We start from the raw sequence: 21,023 nt of genomic DNA on the forward strand, positions 1-21,023 counted from the left end.
CCTGCCCCGGGAGGCCGCCGCCGCCAGCGTCTCCGCCGCGGAAAGGAGCCGGGCGGGAGTGGAAGCGGAGGGCTGCTGCGGTCCGACATCCTCCTCCAGCCCCAACCGGAGCGGCCCCCATTAAACCGCAATCCGGAGGCTTCGAACAGTGAGGCTTTATGACTCCGCAAGCCAAGCGACTCTGTCGGGGCTGCCAAGGAAACCCAGGAGGAGGAGGGAAGCATTACAAGACCCGAGCAAAATTTCACCAAGAGCCGATGTAGGACAAAGCTTGAGGCAAAGAAGGTTTTAAAAGGCTTTTATTTCGAAAACTTTTGTTGCAGGATTTTGCTACATCCTTATTCCCCACTCCCCTCACCCAGCTTCCCTCACCTTAGTATTTCCAGCTTTTCTAGCAATGATTGGCAGCTTTTACTACAGCGGGAGCTAATCCATCCGGGTCTACCTGCGCTGGTAAGGGGAATAACGCTTCCCAAAGAAGGAGCTCGTCCTACCATGAACAAACAGCTCGGGGAGGGGAAATGAGAACAGAATAGTCCAGCCTAAGGCAAAAATGCAGTTTAGAAGCAGGGCAGACAGCAGAGCAGATTAACCTGCCTTTCCCCGCTGGGTTTTAGGCCTGTTTCAAGTTGCACACCACATAGGTTTGCTGCTTTCCAGCCGGTCCCTACCGTCACCTGGAATCCCCTTTCCACCGCCCCGGCGCGCCTTGCACGGGGCTCGCCCGCAAAGCCAACCGCGGGTGACTCCGGGGAAGAGAAGAGTCTTTGGCCCGGGCCATTTACAAATGGAGCAAGCTGGACTCAAGTTGCGGCAGCTGGATTTGAAAAGGCTGAATATTATTTCATTACCAATAATGTTCTCTGAAGTTAATGTTTCTCAGATGAAACAGCATCATAGCCCACGGGTACTTTTAGTTACACAGGCTACGGCAGGGTAAACACGCCAGAGGGGAGAAGTCAGACGAGGGAAGCTTTTTGCGACACCCTCTCCCCATCAGACAGAATAACTCCTCTGTCCGGTGCAGGACAGGAACGGCTCGGTGCGGTGACCACGCGCGGTGGCAGGGCCAGCCTGCCTGAGCAAAGGCTGGTGCAGCGCGCTGGTCACTGCAGCTGCGGGAGGTCCAGGACAGGGCAGGACAGGGAGCAGATCAGCTCCGAGATGTCCGGAGAGCAGCCCACGGAGGAGGCGAGCCCTCGGCCCCGGCAGACCCGCTGCTCAGACAGGAGCGCTGCAGTCGGGCTAAACCACGTGCTCTAGAAGCCGTGTATAAACCCAGGTGAGAAGGACGGAGGGGAGCATGAGAAGGACCACGGAAGAAATTTGCTCAGCACGTTTCAGACCTCTTGGCACCGGCACTATCTGCTCTGACCCTCCCCTGCGCTCCCATCAGGGCCGGCAGGCTGGCCAGTCCGTCCGTCCATCCAAGGAAACTTCTGGAAAACCGAACGGCATCCCTGTCCTAGCCGCACCGCGCACGCTCACTTCCACTGCGCTCCCAGGACTTCCTCAGAGCACGCAATAAGAAGCCTCCCCCTCCCACTGACGGAAGGGGTTAAAAGCCACTTTCTTTCTTTCCAGGTTTCGGCGTTTTTGCTGTGCGTTTCGAGCCCTAGCGGTTCCCCGGCCAGGCCTTCCCGGGCTCCCACCCTCCTCGGGCTGGTGACGAGAGACGTCCCCGCAGAGGACATGCACCCACCAAAGCAAGCAGCCGGGGCCGCGGGAACCTGCCCTACGCAGCGTCGGGCTCCGCACCTCGCCAGAAGCAACGCAGCTCCCCAGCGCTCCGTGTACGCACAGAATGAAACGAAGGCTGCTGAATTCTGTCCATCACGTTGACAGAAACATTGACGTTGTTGCCCTTACCAACCTCTACCGTCTTGGGCCAGGCATGGGTTTATTTACCCCCGGACCAAATGGTTATAAATCGATATTGTTCACTGGCTAGTACTTCACCCTCCTTTGGCTCAGGTATGAAGGAGGCATAAGGCATCAGAAAAACAAACTCAAAAAGCATAATGTTTCTCTCCCACTTCCCATGGATAATTAGCAAGACAAGTGCAGAGCCACTGCAGAGGTCGCTCAAGCTGTAATCTCCACCAGCTCATGGAAAAGCTAGTGAAGTTATCTTTTGTTTCCTTGCATTTCATGTCCCACTCTTCCCCAATCACTTTGTGGCTTGGTGCAGAGGCTATACAAAGACACTCTAATAAATAAGCATTGTGTGGAAAAGAATCCCCGCTTCCGGCACCAAAGCTGAGGCATCCCAGCCTTGCTACAAAGCAGCACAACTCCCCCAGAATGTCTCGCTGCCTGAAAAGACACATCATTCTACACAATTTTCAGTGCCCCTCTTCCTTCTGTCAAGGGAAAATAAAGTCCCACATGCAGCTGGTGCTCTCTGCTTGCTATGGTACCTGGAAGCGCAGTCGGGAGAGGTGAAAGGAGAAGCAAAAGATGGACGTGGTTGTGGTGCACAGCAGGCTGCATGTTGGCAGGGTTTTATTTGGATGTCTAGTAACAAGTGAACTCGTTAGGAAGATGTGGAGCCATGGACAGTTCAAGAGAGATTTGAGTGGGTTTAGGTTTTGGGTTGGGTTTTTTTTGCCCAGGGGTTTGGATTTAAGTCCTCTTGTTTTTCCAGGGTTCACCCGCCGTGTAATGTTGAGATGAAAAGCACATTATCCTGGTCCTGGAGTTTATAATCCAGCTCACCCTGCAGGCCAAGAAAAAAAAAAAAGAAAAATGGTTTGAATGTCACTTCGAAATACTAACTGCAAAGAGAAAGCAGCTCATAAAAAGATGGGGAGCGTTGGGGAGTGCAGAGGGGAAAGACTGAGGTTTTAGCCTTAAAGGAAGCAAAGGTGAGAGATCAGACAGGGAGCTGACACGCATTATCCCAGGAACATGCCGCTTTCTGGACCATGGTATTGACAGAACAGGTGGTTGCCTAAGGCAGGAAAATAGTGACTGTTTATTGTCTGAGCTCAACAGTGCACTGAGAAGGGAAGATACCAGCCAGTTTGGGTAGAAATCTCCCTGGCGTTGTCTTCCCAGCTATGCAACCACCTTACGTTGGTGCAGGGGATCTGGCAACTGCCCAGGGCTCTGACACTGTGTGGTACCCACCAAGTTTTTATCTCAAATGCGGGTGAAAGCAGCACAGCTCCCAGAGGTGTAAAGCCTGTTGCTAGAGATCAGGGAATATGGGTGATCTCTTTTCAGACACCAACTGGCTGATGAGACTCAGCAGGTTAGGTAACGGCTCCAGGCTTTTGAACAGCCACTGTGGCACAATACATGGTGAGAGATCTCAGTCCACCCCTTTCCCCTCAAATATTAGATGCTTTGCTTTGGGCAAGAATCAGAAATAGCTTCTCTGAGAGCAATCACAAAACAGACAGAGCAGTATTTTCAACATAGAAAGTCAAACTGAAGGAGTACAGACCATTAGCTCCCAGTCTGCGTCGTTGATGAGCACCAAAATTCCTGGCCTCCTGCAGAAGACAGAGAAATAATTAGGATATAGGGCTGCTAAAAAAGCTTCACAAATAGTTAAGAACAAGGGATTTAAAAGCACAGATCACAAGCTGACTGCATGTAAAACCAAAGAGAAAAAGGAATCCTAGCACGGAGGTGGAAACAGGTACAGTCTGTGCACTTTGTAGATCAAATAAAGGGGAGGCAGAAGCAATCCCAGAGCTCATTTGAATCAAAATGCACCATTCCTGAGGATGCTCCAAGATGACTACATTTCCGTACAATGTAGAAAAGCCAGGTAATTAAAACCCACACACCACAGTCGAGCACAGAGAGCTCAGTGCGGAGGTAGGGGAAGCTATTCCGGTGCCCCTACCAAAGGCAGTAAACACCCAGATCCACTCAGAGCCCATGATTACAGGCAAAGGGATTCCCCCTCTTTGATCTTCAGTGTCCTGCAATTGTCTCTCCTGTTACCAGGGGACCTGGCACACGCTTCAGCTCACAAAGATCCGTGACGAATGCTAAACACCCCCAGCGCCACCCCGCAGTCAGGGATGGCTTGCACAGCTCACTCTGCTCCATTTCTCTTGCCTTTTTTTTTTTTCCTTCCACAAGATTGGCCCCATTTTGACAATAAAAATACATTTCCCAGAAGAAATATATGTTGGCACTTCTCCGAGTGACTGCTTCAGTCCCAGTGATGTCAGCAGGGAACGGACAGACCTGCTAAAACTCTTGGAGTTGAGGCTACATGTGCTACCAGTGCTCCAGGTGACAACATGGAGAACACAAAGCATATGTGTTTCTGCTTCAGATTTAAGGATCTGGGGTGAGAGCTGAGAAAGACAGACATGCTCGCTCTGGAGCACTGTGAGATTTAGCTTGGAATTCCTTCCAAATCAATGGGACACCCTCCTCATCATCACTTTAACATATCCCATATTTCCATAGGCATTAACTTCCTTCTTGCAACCAGCATGAAAAACGTATCCCAAACCACAGGGATCAACAGACAGAGAAACACGAGAAAGATGCACAGCATTTGTACTTACACAGAATCCCCTTGTATAAATAATTCCGGTCGTTCTTTCAACAAATTCTGTTTGATCCACTTTAGCAGGTTTCTGATATCCCCTGAAAGGAGAAAGGATAGCAGTTTACAGACTAGCTGATGGCTCCTAGCTGATGCCAGAACAAAGTGACTGTCCACAAAAGAGTGGGTGAGGAACACGCAGGGTAGGTGGGGATAGCTGCAAACCTTCACTAGCAAGAAACTGCAAAACAGAACTGTCCCTTATTAGCACCTAATGTGCACCCCTGAATCAAGGGAGCTCAAAGCCGCAGGAGCCCTGCCCCAGACTCTACAGTATAGCAGAAAAGGTTTGCTCCTTCCCAGAAAAAGGGCAATTCAAGGAACAGTGATCTTCGGTTGAACGACAAAGTACAGCTCTTTAGGGGAGTAACAGAAGGAAGCCCTCAAGCTCGTCCAGATCAGCATTCACCAGGAAGGGCTGCCTCTTTCAACGAGCACACGTGCACACGTTATATGCATCCCCACAAAGAATTAATGCAGAATTAATGCTGAGAAGTCAAACCAGCAGGAGATTCCAGATGTTAATATTTCCTCAACACATCCCACGTCCTGTATATTTTGTTATTGCCTAACAAACTTGCATTTAACTGCATGTGTGTTTAATTAGATTTAAAAAATCCAAAGAAACAAGCCTAACTATCTAAAAGGAATACGTGGTGGTCATTAGTACCAAAACTAGCATGCGTTGTTGGAAACAAGAGCTCCACTACACGAACACGTGTGTAACTGTGCATTAAACATAAACGCACTGGTCGTGGCGGTTGTATTTTGGACACTTGTAATATCCTTTGGCATCACACCTGCTGTCGTAGCCGTGTGTTCCCCACGCTGTGCCTTCTGCCTCTGCACAAGCCACTCTCCCACTACACTTTGGGCAAAGAGCTCCTTTATTAAAGCTCAGCCTTATCTTTCCATTTCAGTAGGTGACAGGAAGGATTTGTCTTCATGTAAAAGGAGGAGGAGACACTGCTGGCGGGTTTTTATAGTATCAATTTTACTTCGTGAGGCAAAAACAATTTCTTTAGTGATAGCATCAGTTAATTTCCTATTGGAGAGGTGAGAAGCAACAGAGGGGGAGAATAATCCGTTACAGGGTTTAGAGAAGCTGACAAATTACAATGTGGAGTTCTCCTGCATTTGCCTCTATATTTCACTGTTCCACAAACCACTTCATCATTCTGAATCCACAATCAGTTATTCTCCCGGGGCTCCTTTAAACAGCCCTTTGAAAGCCCCCGAAGAGTTGTGTTTGTTTTAGAGGCACGAGGAAGCTTTCCGAACGCGCAGATCCACCAGCGAGGGCTGGAGCCCCTTTCGGCAGCACGAGCAGGGACGGCGGATGGGTTTCCACGTCTCCCTCACGTGTGATAACCCAGTTCTAGTCACAGGAAACCTTTTCACACACCTCTCGCAGACAGAGCTAAAATTAAAACCCAGCATCCTATTCCCTGTGCGTTAGCTTCATGACCAGCAAAAATAAATGCTCTGCAGCAGCAGGCAGAAGCTCTGCCTTAAACCGGGATATGACGGGATCAAGGGTGCTGCCCAGGACAGAGCAAAGTCTCCCCCATCATTTCTGCCACACCAGTGCCTTCCTTTGCATCAAGGATGAAACCGTCCTGCTGTAGGCAGGTGCGCGTCTAGGCAGCGGGGACGTGCCTGACCGCAGCAGATGGGGCCTTTTACCCAGGGACAGCGGGCAGGAGCTCCTCTGTGATCCCCTCCGCTTCCCAGGCCGCAGCGGCACGGGATCGCAGGCTCCCTCCGCGGCACTTCAGGCTCACTGCTGCCTGGGGGAACACCAGGTATCGCCGCCCCTGGAAAGGGGATGGCTCTGATCACAACACAGGGATCCGCTTTGCGCCCTAAACCTGCCCACTGAACTGCATCCCCTGCCTGGGGCCGACCCACGACTCCCTAGAGTGATAGGTGGTTCAGAGCACAGAATCAACCATTTTTCCGTTGCTTTCCTAGCAACATGCACCGGAGGCGGTGAGAGCCACCCAGCAGCCGCACCGCGCCGGCCGCTCAGCCCCTGGAACAGGAGGAGTTCGCTGTATTTGCCTTCCACCGAAAAGCGCTGCCGCAACGCAAAGCCCTCAGGATCTCCCACCCAAACGGCTCCCGCGCTCCGTCACCGAGAAAGGAAAGCCGTAGAGGAAGAAAGATGGAGAGAAGCCTTCAGGAGAAGGAGGGGGACACGAAGGGGACACCAGCCCCAGCACAATGACGCCGGCGAGCTGTTTCATATTTATGCACGAGGCACTTGCGGCAGGGCGCGCACAATGAGCCGTGCCGTACACCAGTCGCCGTGGATGCAATAAGCAGCCCTTTCCTCTGGGACTTTTCAGGAGAGATCATTTAAACAGAAACACGCGGCGCCGGCTGGATGAAACACAGCCACCGAGAAGCAGCTTGGAGGAAGGGGCGAGAGGACTGATTTATTTGAGGCTGCACTGGAAGATTCCCTCACCCCTACTCTAGCCACAATAAATGTTATTTTCAGCCCCACCTGAGCCTACATTCATTTACTCCTCCCCTAGAAGTCACGTACACACATACTGAAGAATTAGTAGGAAGAAAACTGTGTATGCCTGGAGCTTCCCTGCTGCAAACAGCAATGAAAATTAAGACTCCTTCCCCACAGCCAACCTGAAGACATACTCTCAGCTGCTTTCTCAGCAATGATTTTTTGCCCACCCTCATGTCTTTACATTTTGTATGCCAGTATTACCAGAGCAAATCAATTATAAAGGATGAAAAATGACCAGAACCACACCAAAACCATCTCCCCCAAGTAGGATACTGAAAGGGAACAAGATTACTTATATTGTGAGTGGTTTGTGGAGAAGTCATCTCGCAGTTCAGTCTGGATCAACAACTCGGGATCCTATATGTTATCCTAACGGAAATAACAAGAAGGAAATTGTAGCACAACTGCTCATCTCTTTTTACTGATGTTCGGATCCTTCCCAAGACCTTTTCTTCGTGACACCGTGCTACAAGTCTAACCCAGGTTTCCAGTTCCTCGGGCTGAGGATTTGCTGTGCAAACATCAGGCCCTCTAGATATAACATAAAAGAAGGAAAAAATACCAGCCTGGCCAGGCGTCACATCCACTGACAAGTTAAACCGTCGCTACCAACATAGCAATTTTATACTCCTGTTGTGCTAAGGCTGGACCCTATCTCCAGGGCAGAGGCATGTGCTGTTTACAGGAGTGGAGCTGAGCTGTGCGTGCTGGCACTTGGCGGTGACAGGCGACCATGCGTTTTGGCCCAAGAGTGAGGTTCAGACGGTTGCTCAGATGATCCAGCGTTTCTCCCCAAGGTCACCAGTTCAATCCAGCTCATCGCAATGATGACATGTATTTATTACTACTGCACAGCCTCCGTGAAATCCCTTTGGTAGCCTGCTCCATCCCCTTCACAGCAGACAAATATCCACACCACAAAATCCACTCTAATTATCATTGACTGCCCTCACCACTGGCGGTGTCAGCAGAGAAGCCTCAGCAAATGGGCCAAGGAAGCTGAACTATCCTCAAACTGCAAAGGAGGGGCTGAAGCACATGGTAGGAAAGCCTGGTCTCATTTGTACACAGAGACAGCTTCTGTTGCCTGTACAACAGTACAAATCCCTCCAAATTCTCAGGAAAAAATAATCTAAAGTTAATTAAAAAAAGAAAAAACGGCAAACATTTGAGAAAACTGCTTAGTTCAAGTGCACAGATGGGAGCTCAAATCCACAATACATGCATAAAACAAATCACCCAGTGAAACACAGCTCAGGAAAACGAAGGATGTGCTTGCAGTGACACAAAGTCACTGGCTTGTCACACCAGCGGACAGGATGCAAAAGCTGCAGTGAGCGTGCACACAAAAACCCAACAGCATCGGCTCATTTTCAGCCCAGCTGCGTTATAAATGTTCCTGATTGTGGCAGGAAGAACTGCAGAGCCCGCTCAGCGCTCTCACATATCCTCTGAGGCCTGATCTTCTGTATTATCCCAACTGTTCATTGATGAAGAATCTGCTGAGCTTCCCCTGCAAGAGAAATGAAGCTAGGACTCCATTTTAGTATTGCCTGGAACAAAAGCCTGGGTTCATTTGCACCCTCAAAACCAAGGCTGAAATCCATAGATCTTTCCCAGCTCAATAAAACCTCCTGGGCCTGACAGATTCATCAGTGATAACTCAGCAAAGAGGGCGCTCACTGTGTGCAGAGAGAAAACAGGTGCCTAGAATAAGAAACATCAAGCTGGATGTTACACTAGAAAAACCTCACACTGAACTGATAAATGTGCAGAAACGCAGAAGGATTTTGTGCAACTGTAATATTGGTTGACAAGAACACACAACTCTGTTACCAGGGAGCTGCACAGGTCACTGGCAGATTCACGTACATTCATGCAATGCCCAGACACCTCCATATCCTCCACCTTAAAATCCACATACAAACCAGTGCACAGTGCAAAATGCCTGGAAGGGCATCCAGAGGATGTAATTACTGCCATATTCTTGCCTTGGCTGCAAAACTGAGAGTTTATTTCAGGCAAATAGGGGATCCCTATAAAGGCCTAACCATGGAAAATTCCCTTCTGGTCTGTAATAAATAAGATATATGCAGCACTGGTCACTAAGGGGTCAGTGCCACAAGAGCACAGGCAGTTTTCCCGGGCCGCCTTGCGGATACCTCCCTGTGGGGTACCATTTCTTTGACCCAGAATAAGATCATTTATCATACTGACCGTGGCTGAGCTCCAATTTGCTGAGGTCACTAACTCTGGACGAGCGCCGCTCCACCCCCATTCTCAGCCACCGGCCTGTAACCATGACAAAGCCCCTTCCCGGCCGCTCCTCTCCCATTATTCCCGCTGCCTGCATGGAAATGTGTGGAAAGACAATCTGTAACCCCCTTTCGCCTCTTCAGCAGCTTGTTTTTAAAACAGGCAAACTCGCTCCTGATACCTGCCGCCCCTCCAGGTGAACGCCTTCGCCGTGCTTTTGCGTTTTAAGGCACTCCTGGAATCCGTTCTCCCAGAAAGCTCGTCACAAAACTGGGCCGAAAGGATTCTTCAGGCTCCTCCAGTCCCCCATTCGACATACGAATCATTCACCAAAGCTGACAAAGGTGTGCGATAAACTGCAGAAGAAGAACGGGAACAGCATATATAAACGGAGTCGCAGGCAAACAGGTTCAGTGCTACGCAGAGGGAGCAGCAAGGCTGAGAAGAGCAAAACCCATTTTCTCTGACGAGCGCACAAGCCAATCCTGACACATACTGGAGTGGGCAGTGAGTTACGTGCTATGAAAAAAATTAGAGGGTAACTACAGCCAGACATAAGAGAATCCCAATCATTGCTCTCATCTGCTCTTGTACACAACAGGAGACCATCAAGGCCTTGGCTTCTGTAATTTTTAATTGCATTACGACATCCCATTCTCCAGTCTCAGCTTAGTAATACTCTTCTCTACTCTCTTCTATCCACACGATGGGAAGACATCACCAGGGTCTTTCATAATCCGCCTGTTAACAGAGTGAAGACTCATATCCCAGCCATCACCCAGTAGCTCTCAGACACGAGATTTTTTCACAACTCACATGAACTGGAGAAGAGCTGCCTGGAATCTTTAATTCCCCACAGTTTGGTAGCAGGAGAACACAAGTTCAAGGGATCTCCAATCCCATTTACTAGTCAGTAGCAAGTCTCCAGATCCATCAGCTCCTGTCACAGGAAAGCAGCTCGGAGCTGATCCTCAGGGTAAACCTAATCCCTACACATTTCCAAAGTCAGAGCATCTAATCCTATAACACCCAATGCTATTGTCACTTCAGGCTCCCAAATAAATGCCAGTGCACCAAACTGTCTCTTTTAATTAGGATCACAGATCACTAGTGCTGGTCCAGGGTCTTGCCTCTTGTTCAAAATTGTCAAAGGAAGGAACCAGGGAGAGCCTCAAAGCTGTATTCCACAGGCAGAAAAGGGCTGGATTGGGGATCACAGACATCAAAAATAATATCTTGTTGACAGTTCTGTAATTTTATCCTCCTACCCATGCAGAATTATTCTCTACAAAAGACCATCCTGAGTTCTGCCCACTCAGATTTTAAAAAGCTTGAGCAACATAGGCCTTCTACTAAAACCCCAACAAGACTGTGCCATGGTCTAACAGTTCTTGCAATTAAGAATCTTCCTACTACGCAGTCCAAAATCCCATTTCTTCATTCCTCCCTATCAATCTTTGCTACCCATGACATTGCACCACCCCAGCTACTCTCTGTCCTTCCCCGTGATAAAGGAGATACCTCACCTCATCACTTTTCCATTCATTTATCCTGCTTAACCTTGAACTGTTGCTGGATAATTTTTTTTAAGCTGCTCAGGAAGACAATTCAAAGAATGCATTACCGACTGCAGGTATAAAGCTTGGCTGAAACCCATCACACTGAATTTTCCCCTCTTGCATTTTCCTGACTTCTGGGTTTTTCTGTGTGTGCAGGCACACGGAGCATTGAAATGGAAAACCTTATCGTTATCACAAGGGACTACACAGAGCTCATGTGAGACCAAAGAGTTCACAAAGAAACGTGACTGCTCATGCAGAGAAGATGCAGAGGGATTTCCCGGCGGCCTGGCACTGTCCTGCTCACAGGGAATCCCCTGGGCCCAGCTCACTCTGGCACTGCCAGCAGGATACCGCAGCTCCTTGAAGTCAGCTCCTCACCCCCTTTCCAGCCTCGCTGGTGGCCAGCATCCTCTCTGACTGTTGGGGTGAATCAGTCTCGAATCTCACTAGCTGTCGTGATTTTATTCTTCTAAATACAGAAATCACGCGGCGCCCAGTCCTTGCCTCTCACTTTCAGGCTAAGATTTGCTTTGCTATTATTAGACTCTCACCCATGGCAAGCACCATTAAACCGATTCCTGTCCACCCAAGCCAGCCACCCCCACGGATACTCCAAGCCCCTCAGTCTTACTTGAAAGGGGAAAAGAAAGGGCCAGTGAGATGATCAGGGTAGGGGGGGAAGGGGGGGAGGATTTACAAGTGAATGGAGGTAAGAATGGAGCAGTTTGTGGGATAAAGGGGCTGCAGAGGGAGCTTTACAGATGTGCAGAGGGACGGCGGCTCATTGTTTAATTAAGCAGAAAGTGGCTCTTTTGAAAAGCAATTTTGCACAGGAGCTCTGAGCTCAGCAAACAACTCCTGTGAGTGAGGGCAGGAGGAGAAAGGAACAGCTGGCCCGGAGCCGTGTGAACCGCATGCTAAGCGGTTTAAAGGGCCCGGATCCTCCTCCCCGGCCCTGCTCCGCTGCCACCCTCTGAACAGCGCTGTCACCACAGCAAATCCCACCAAGAGAAAAGAGGGAGCAGGGCGGGGGGGCTGGCACGGAAAGGTTATCCAACTAGGTGTCCGCACTGCAGTACAGCGGCTGGGAGGGAGGGTGGAAAAGCCAGGCTTTGTTACCGCACGGATTTGCTCACACACAAGAGCCGGGTCCTCTGTGCCTGGGAAGCTCCTTTCACAATGACCTGGGATGAGCCGATCCGGTAACGCTGCTCCTCGGCCTTCCGGGAGGGCGCTGGGGCTGCTCCTGCGAGGATCTGAACCGGTCCGGCTTTTCCTTAGAAAAAGGACCTGCTCCTTGCGCAGAAGCGAGCATCGCCCCGCCGGGAGGGCCCCCCGGAAACGGCGCGCACCGGCAGCCCCGCGGCGGGGCGGCGCGCGGGAGGCTCGGCCCGCAGCCGGGGCGCCCGTGGCGGGCAGCGCGCACCCGCAGCGGCACCCCCGCGGCACCGCCCCGGGCTCCTGGTGCCGCAGGCCTGGCTGCACGCGCCGAGCGCAGGAAAGAGCGCTGGGAGCCAGGGCTGAACTCTGCCTCTGGTCTAGGCTGGGGTCCCACTGTGGGTAACCCACCGAGCCTCCTTTTTCTTGCCAACAAATATATAATTACCTGCCGGAGAAAAATGCATGAGCAGGGGAAAAACCCCGGAGTCCTTTGAGAACTGGAAGTGCCATATGCTGTGGTTAAAAAGGATTGGATTGCATGAAATTCCATTAAGTTATATTTTATTATTGTTCTTCCAATAAGTCCCTACATTACCAAAAATATTTTTATTCCCCCCCCCCTTTTTTTTTTTTTTTTTTGGAGTGAGTTTAAAAACATTAGGAATAATAAGCACAGCAATAAAAGCATTCCAGAACAGTAATAACTTATTAACTGCTAAATACTACCCAGCCATCGTACTGGGCGTTTACAGACAACCGACGCCAACTTTCACTCTTGATTTTACACATTGCTTTGGCATAGGTCCCCAGTCAATTCTGAACACACAACATGCTGTATTTTTTAAGCCACTCTGCCTGTAACACAGGTCTGATCTCCGGGAGATCCCCAGGCTCTTTTCCGATATGATGAATGCTCCCAACTCCCCAGCAATCCTCCATGCTGCACACAACAAGGCCTCTGGAAAGCGAAGCTCCTGAGGAGCATACCATGCTCTTCTCTGTAGGGATTTTCACATAAGCAGCACTCATCAGATTATTTTAATTTCCCTCTAAAAAATCTGATTAGCAACAGGGTTTTTCCCTAGGGTTTTGGTAACGGGAAACCACAAACAATTACCAAAACACACAAATTAAAAATTTATGATTCCAAATTGTGCGTGCCAAAATAGAGAAAATTCTTGACTGCTCCAGCAAGTCCGGGCAATCACTGCTGACCTTTGTTACCACTGCTCCAAAAATACAGATCCGATCACCAAAACCACAGGAGACGTTCCCTTACAGCTGGAATCAGAAGTCCTGTGACCTGCAGCTGAGTAGCCTGCAGCACAATCACTGCACTTTGTAAACAGCCTCAACCCTCTGATACAACATCCAGTAGAGAGCACAGCAGTAAGGTTTTGTAAACACTCTTCGTCAGCATGACACCACTGATCTAAACCTGAAATTACCACAAGGGTTAAACAATCTCTGTTATTTCCTACCCCTCCAACAGAGTCAATGCAATTCGCATGGCCATAGACAAATCCACCACTGTGAGTCCCAGCGAGATGGAGGAAGGAGCTCCGACATTGCTTGCAGAGCAGTCATACAATGATCTATTTGATTACTGAAGCACTTGGTTAAATTACTGTGGCTTGTTTCAGGAGGAGGCTGCCAAATACATTTTCAGTTTTTAATTTAGGGTTTCTCTCTTTTATGCTCCATTGTCTCTAATAGCCTCTTAGATGCTTGAAAATAAAGTTGATTTCCCTGCCAATTTAATCCTCTCTCCAAGTGACAAATATCGTTATTCCCTCTGCCGCTTTCTCCCACACACACTGTTTTTATGCAGAATAAGCCAACAGGGCATTAGTGCTTTTAGATTCTCTAACAGCATTATCAATGAGATCAAAATATTCGGCAATTTGGGGCAAGATTCTTGTTTAACTAGAGGTCTTCTTTTTGCAGCAGCTCTAGAAGATTACACAGTCCTGCATAAAGTGCAGCTTATGTAAAACTATCTGCCTGTACAGATATATCACAACTTTTTAAATTCCTAGTTGGCAGCAACTTAAACATGCAGGCTAAACCAGCTCCACTTTGGAAATTAGGAACTGCTGTTTTACTGACGTTGTAAGGATACAAAAAGCCCCTTGGATAACAAAAGTAGGTCTTGCCACATGCCTATACCCCTAGTGGCTTGCTCTGGTCCCATTTGCAGATTCCTCCCTTTTGCCTTTCCTAAATCCCCTGAGGAGCCCATCTCCAGGCATCAGAAAAGGACAAAGAATCAAATCTCAAAAAAGTTAAATGGATTTTGAATCCACCCACTTTCCACCTAGTGTCTCTTATCAGGAAATTAAGGATATGACCATATACTAATTTGTTAAAAGAACATTACTGTCATTCTGAGAACACTGCCCTTGTCAAATATGGAGGACAGGCTGTTTTACTCACTTAAGTGTTTGTATGTATTTGTTCAGTAATTTTCTATCTCTATTCATCTCTGGGATATATATATATATAAACACCTAAACAATTAAAATATAGCTAAGCCCAACGTCACAGCGAGAAGCTGCTCCTCAGCAAAAAGGAGGACAAAGACAAAAATAATCTAGAAAGAAAGACAGAGTGAGTAAGAGAGGCCAAAATGGCCAAAAGTGAGCTTCACAGCTAACGAAATCAGTTAAAATAGGATTATTAAGTGCAGGTCTTCAAGCAGTATTCATACTACAGATCTTTCCCCAGACTATTAGGTGATGAACATACAGGGTAAGGTGAGCAAGGAACAGGCAGCAGTGTGTACAGCTGAAACGGTTGTTTCTCTAATCAGTGTAATTCTGGCTGCACGACAGCAAGAATCACATCATTAGACATATCTTTATTTACCTAGAGATGCTGAATTACACTTCCTTACTGTGAATGAGCATGGCAGTAGGTACACTACAAAATTGCACTGATTTACCCATTTCTTATTCTCTCATGTTTCTGATCCAATTCTGCAGATTTCTCAGCTCTACAACACAATTCTTAACTGGAATATTATGACGAGTGGCTCCAGTGATTCCTTATGGGGCAATTTCAGACATTAACTTCATGCCTGTCTGCCTCATCCTTATGCTGGATGTAACTATCCCAGTAGCAGAAGCTACAGAATTCAGTGTCAGCTCCTCGGGCAGTGCAATCCACAACCAGCCCTATAACTGAAACCAACCTGTCATTCAATGCACACGAGAACATCAGACTGACAATTACAGGAGTTGAAATGCAGACACTGTCCATTCTGCAGCTCCTGTTACAGGGATAGCAGCATCTGAAAAACAAGGCAGCATGAAAAACCTGAAGCAACAATCTCTTATATGAATCTGGAATGAACTACTGAAGACCATGGGTTTGAACCCTGAAACAAGGCCAGATCTTCAGGGAGAGGTTTATTCTGTAGGATAAATACAGCTTCTAGTGAAGTCTACAGAAGTCTTCCCATCCACTTCAAATGGGAATGGATTAGGCCACATGCAACGCCAGCACGGACATCCATCGGGCTAGAAGAATCATTCTTTGGCAGCAATTCTCTCCTTCCCCTGACAGAAATAAACAACTCTTCTAACAACCCCTCCTTCCTGAGTATCGATCATGGTTTGAACGCAGTGGGCATCAGTGAGTACCGTAAACTTACAGAACACTAAAGAAAATGATACTCCAGCCCCAAAAGTTTAAAAAACAATGAATCAGTGTTTTGGCATTCTTTAACACATTCCATCTAAGGATCTTAAGTATTTTAATAGTGCTAGAATTTAATGTTGGAACTCTCTTGTGATACATGAGAGTATTGCTACTACTTCAGTAGCAACAGGGGAAAGATAAGCAACATGACTAAACTCACAAAGCAAATCAGCATCAGACAAAAGGGTGGAAATCAAGTTTCTAGATTCCCAGTCTCCGTCGTTAATCACAAGATAACACACTATTTTAGTGTGTTTTCACACATCATATTGGAATTACACATATTTATGTCCAAGCATCAAAAGTGTTCGTACCAATCTCTAATGACTAGGCATGAGAGGAACACTTCTGGCATCAGTGTTCACAACACATAGATTATGGTATTAACTATTCATGAGATATTAGTCGTTAACATTCACTGATTATAATCCCACTGTCAAATAGCATAAAGTGTTTCTAGCTGGTAGAATTCAAAACATACCTGTGGCAAAATTATGTTGCAACTGAAGTATGCATACACATAAGGAGAAACAAGAGAGTTAGTACAACACTTCTCTGTATTGATATTCCAGATCATGAAACAGAAATTATCACTGCTCATCGCTTGGATACCCAAGTTTTTAGCTTAACAGCATCTTATTTTTTATTGCAGGGAAGACTATATGCAATATGTCGAGCGTCATGTTCAAGCATTAGCTTTGCCATTTGCAACTATCTAGTTAATTTAAAACAATTATATCAACTTAAAGTCAAATGAGTAGATAAAATACATTCATATTACTTTCCTATACACACACATCTATATAATACACATATACGCACATGCATATGTATATGTCTCTTGGAAATCATAAAACAGGGTAAGGAAAAGAAGAAGCGAGAACAGGTTAAGGTAGTTTCAAACAGCAGTTAAGATAAACGTAGACTTGCTGAAAACACTCAAGAGGTTGTTGTCTGTTCAGGAGGAGCGAGGCAAAAGCCTTAAGCAAGGGCTCGGTTCATAATAGCTTAGAGGATAGGAAAGGCATTCAGACTACTTCTGCTTTGTATTTACTTTGAGGACCAACACTGTCTGCCAAGCAATCTGATCAATAGCATGTCTGAAATTGCTTTTAGAACACATTAATTCTCTTTGTAAACTAACTAAACTGCTGTACAAACTGGCATCGTTGTGCACATGAATTTCATTTGCTGTCATACTTTCAACTTATCTAAAAATTTCTGATACTCACAAGGCTCTGGTTGACAGGGCAAGGTCACCTGATGTTTTTTAACACCATCAAATAAGAGTTCTGCACCACCTCTGAAATGGAAAGAACAAGCTACTGAGTTTTTGCTTTATCTTCAGAAGAAAGATATTCCAAAAGTGGCAATTTACATAGATGCCACAATAGAGAAAGGAAATGACACAGACTGTATTTCATACTGGATTCTCTGTCAGTTTTCCTCCCACAAACTGCAAGTTCTTAGGGGAAGCTGATGTCTCCTATTGCAATCACATTTCTCAGCCACAGGCCAGAACCCCGTTGTGCCAGGCATCTTCCCAACAGAACAGGAAGATGGCAACTGTCCCAGAGAGCTTACAAACTGTCGTGCAGCACCTAGTGCAGAGCCTTCCCTTTCCTTCGAACTATCAGCACTGCTTCAATTCAAATAATATTAAAGACACCACACTATAGCCAACGCCACTCTCCTACAGCACCTTTCAGTCAGAAGTCTCAAGGCGTTCCACAAAACGTGAAAATCGTAACATCTTTGTGGAATAAATGTTTCTCCAGTTTCCACTTGCAAACAGAAAGAGGAAATGACTCATACAAGGTTACATAGCAAGTCAGATGCAGAGCCAGGAATCCTTGAGTCCTGGCAACCCCTTCTTGAATTAGCTACTACAAAGCATTCCCTCTCAGGATAAATTTGAGCACTGCGAGAAGCATACAGAACAAGCAACAATGATTACAAAATAGCTAAATAAATAAATAGATTCTCCTCCACTGAACAACCTGGTTAGAAGTCCCTTTCCCGACATTCAGATCTTACTAGGGGACTGGCCTTAGACAACAGTGAAATTGTCTCTGGAACCACAGCTCTTCACAAGAGAACTAGAATGAGCAAAATACAGAATATGGACAAGTACAGCCCGTCCTCAACTTGGAAAAACTGGGATTTCAATTCTGTCTCGGTACTTAATTTCCTCAGGCACTTCAAAAAAATTTCAGTTTCGTAACTGCAATTTAACAACCCTTAGCTGGCTCCCCGCGTATATCTGTTTTCTAGAAAAAGAACAACTCCCGAAGTCTTGAGCTTTACAAGCATAGGTCAGTTTACCAGATGTTGTGCAGCTGCGGGCTAAATTAAGTCTTAGAAGAAGTTTACAAAACTTCACCCTTTGACTGGAGGAATAGATAAGAAACAGGGATGCTACAGTAAGGCACAGGAGACAAGCACAGTATGAGCTCTTGACTCCAGACTGAACAGGAAGGCCAAAGTTTCAACAATCAGGAAATTCAAAAAGGCAACTCAACAGATTACTGGATACTCTGCTGAGACAGACAAATGACCACTCCCTTTCAAAGGGCATTTAATTGTATTAAAATGTCCCTCCAATTTAAATTTAGATTACTTTAGATAACATTTCTTACAAAAATACTTTCAGGAAGTCTTTACTGGTACCTTGCATCTCTCAAAAATTAACTCAGTAAATTATTCATAAAAATGTCATTACCTAAATAGCAACAAAAATGCACCCATACGTTACTGAGTTCCTTTAAATTCAATATCTAAAAATGTCGTACTAGGTTTTCTTGGCTCTGCAATGGCAGAGCACAACAGAACCCTTGTTATGCCATCAGCAGCATTACTTATATGCAGCAGCTCTCCTAAAGGGCACTCTGTTGGTGTTCTTCCACCAGCTCACAAAAAATAGTTATCTGAAAATTGAAGCAGCAATTATTACCATGAGCTGAGATTCACGCAAGAGAACAAGTCACAGTAATTATATGAAAAACATTTTTTTATGCAATGAAAACAAGGTCACGCTTTGTTACAGGGGGAAATGTAGATTGCAAGATAAGGTCCTTCTGTAATGCACTAGCTGTGGAGAACTCAGCTGTGAGTTGTACATAGAGAGCTCATTTATGCATTTCCAAGGGAAGCAAAAATGCACCTCGCTCTTCTGGGAAAATTAGGAGAGTTATTGCAGCTGGAAGCGGGAAAGACTGAGGAAAGGGTTCTTAAGGAGAGGGTATTTAAAGGGTTATGACATTTCTGTGTCTGTGAAGGGGTGGGAAAATCAAGTAAATAGCTGCCTTTTAGCTCTTGCTAAAAGGGGGCTTTAACAACCTAGCACAGGAATAGTCGCAAACATTCACAGACTTCCAGGGCAAAGGCCTTTTAAGCGATGCAGATACTACAGCAACGAAGACACGACAGCAACGAAGACGTGAAAACTAAAATACTATACAGAACTCTGCTGCTTTACGTTAAGAAGAAGAATTAAAAGGAAAACCAGAGCGTACGTGCCGGCCGGCACCCAGCCCACGCAGGCACACAGAAACACGCCGAAACACAAGCGGGAGGTTTTATTACTCATTTTAATCAGTAAGAGACGGCTAAAAGAGTAGAGGGAGAGACTTGCCAGGCAGGTACCCGCGGCGGTGCCGGGCACCTGCCGCCCCGCGCCGGACGCTGCGAGGCCGCGCAGGCCCGGCCCCAGGGCAGCTCCGGGACGGCGCAGGCGGGCGGCGCCCGAGCTCGGCGGCGCGGCCGGGCCCCGGGGCCTTCGGTGGCGCTGTGCTGCGCCGGGCTGGGACGGCCGCCGTCCCGCCGCGCCTCGGAGCCGCGGCCCCCCCCGGCCCCGGCCCTCCGCCCGCCCCGCGCCGCCGCCGCTCGCGCTCACCCGAACTCCACCTGCAGCGACACGGGCGCCGCCATCTTGGCGGCGGAGGCGGCGGGCGGGGGACGGCGCGCAGCGGCCGCGCCGGAAGTGCCGCGCCGGCTTCCGGGCGCGCCGCGTTGCCTGGCAACGGCTAAGGCGGGGTGCGGCAAATGGCGGCGGCGACCTGAGGGCGCGGTGCTGCGGGTGCCCCGGCGCTGCCCCAGGCCTCGCCGCTGCCCGGGCCTGGCCGGGGGGCAGCAGTCACCTGCTTTGAGCTGGAGCCGGGAGCTAGGGCTTGCCTGGCCTAGAGGGTTTCTCAATTAATTCGACGATGACCAAAACCTAAAGGCCACAATCCTGCAATCTGCTGTGAGCACACTCTTCTCTGGGTTATTCTGCCTCGATTTTCAGAAGAGATGTACGCTAAACTCCTATTTCAGACTTTCAACTAGTTACTCTGCTTTAAATTGCCATCTCACTTTGTCCGGAGTCATTTTTCACATGGAGAACATCCCAGCGGTGCAAGGGGAAGGGGCTCTATCAGACACCCGCCAGTAGCGGAGCCAACCTGACCTTCACCTCCTGTCTTGCAGTGACATTTAAATTTTTAGTAGGGAAGCAGAAATGGCCAGGCTGGATCAGATTAATGACCGCTCCCCCTGCCACCACCATCGAAAGATGTGTTTCAGCACGTCAGAAACCGCACGGCAAATCAGTGTCCTGTTCTGTCCGCTGCCACCTTTCCTCGCAAGCTCATCGCCGAAGCAACAGAGCACCTTCCAGTACCGCATTAAACAACATGGCTAACATCTGTCATCTGTTTGTTTTCTCCTCCCATCCCCAGAGGGAGAAGCGTGTACAAGGGGGCTGGGTGCAGCCGTGTTGGTGACAGCTGGGCTGTGCGGTGGCGCAGGCTCTTCCCCTCCGCGTGACATGGAGCACACGCTGTACCAGGCAGCGCTGGTGGAAAGACTGCAGCCCCTTAACCCTCCCTTCTCTGTCCCTCCACTCAGTGGAGCGCCTGGGTTTGAATATAAATAATACACATACACATAGCCACAATGGATCCAGAAATGTAATATATACACATATGCATAGTGCGTTATATGTATCGGGCATAAATTTACACAGACAGACTGTTCTACGTTTATGCTAAAGAGGGTCAAAGTATGTCTAACCCTGAGAGCAGAAGGTGATGGGGTTTGTAATGGTCTTTTGTTCTCAGCAGAGATCAGTCTCCAGGCTGGACCGGGGCCCCAAGAAAGGCCTGTCTCCTGCACAGATGAGTGCTGCCGTTACTGCTGGGGTTACATTATGCCAGAGGCATGGAGCCATTGACCATGGTCTTCATCCAAA

At 47.9% G+C, this 21,023-nt stretch overlaps 1 protein-coding gene across 3 annotated transcripts; it reads right to left on the reverse strand.

Annotated features, from left to right (window-relative positions):
* Positions 1 to 2,470: 2,470 nt before the first annotated feature.
* URM1 (ubiquitin related modifier 1) lies at positions 2,471 to 19,744 on the reverse strand. Of its 3 annotated transcripts, none has more exons than XM_062591167.1 (6): positions 17,026 to 17,054; positions 9,550 to 9,724; positions 9,330 to 9,459; positions 4,539 to 4,620; positions 3,452 to 3,500; positions 2,471 to 2,719 (listed from the first exon to the last, which is right to left on the reverse strand). In XM_062591167.1, exons 3-6 carry the CDS (start codon positions 9,445 to 9,447, stop codon positions 2,651 to 2,653), a joined length of 318 nt encoding a protein of 105 aa, XP_062447151.1. In that variant the 5' UTR covers positions 9,448 to 9,459; positions 9,550 to 9,724; positions 17,026 to 17,054; the 3' UTR covers positions 2,471 to 2,650. The 3 variants fall into 3 exon arrangements, with proteins under 3 accessions (XP_062447151.1, XP_062447150.1, XP_062447152.1); XM_062591166.1 differs by lacking the exon at positions 17,026 to 17,054 and adding an exon at positions 12,067 to 12,198; XM_062591168.1 differs by lacking the exons at positions 9,330 to 9,459; positions 9,550 to 9,724 and adding an exon at positions 19,689 to 19,744 and having other exon boundaries at positions 17,026 to 17,096.
* Positions 19,745 to 21,023: the final 1,279 nt, after the last annotated feature.

Source organism: Rhea pennata, chromosome 18 (genome assembly GCF_028389875.1).
Source record: "Rhea pennata isolate bPtePen1 chromosome 18, bPtePen1.pri, whole genome shotgun sequence".
NCBI lineage: Eukaryota > Metazoa > Chordata > Aves > Rheiformes > Rheidae > Rhea > Rhea pennata.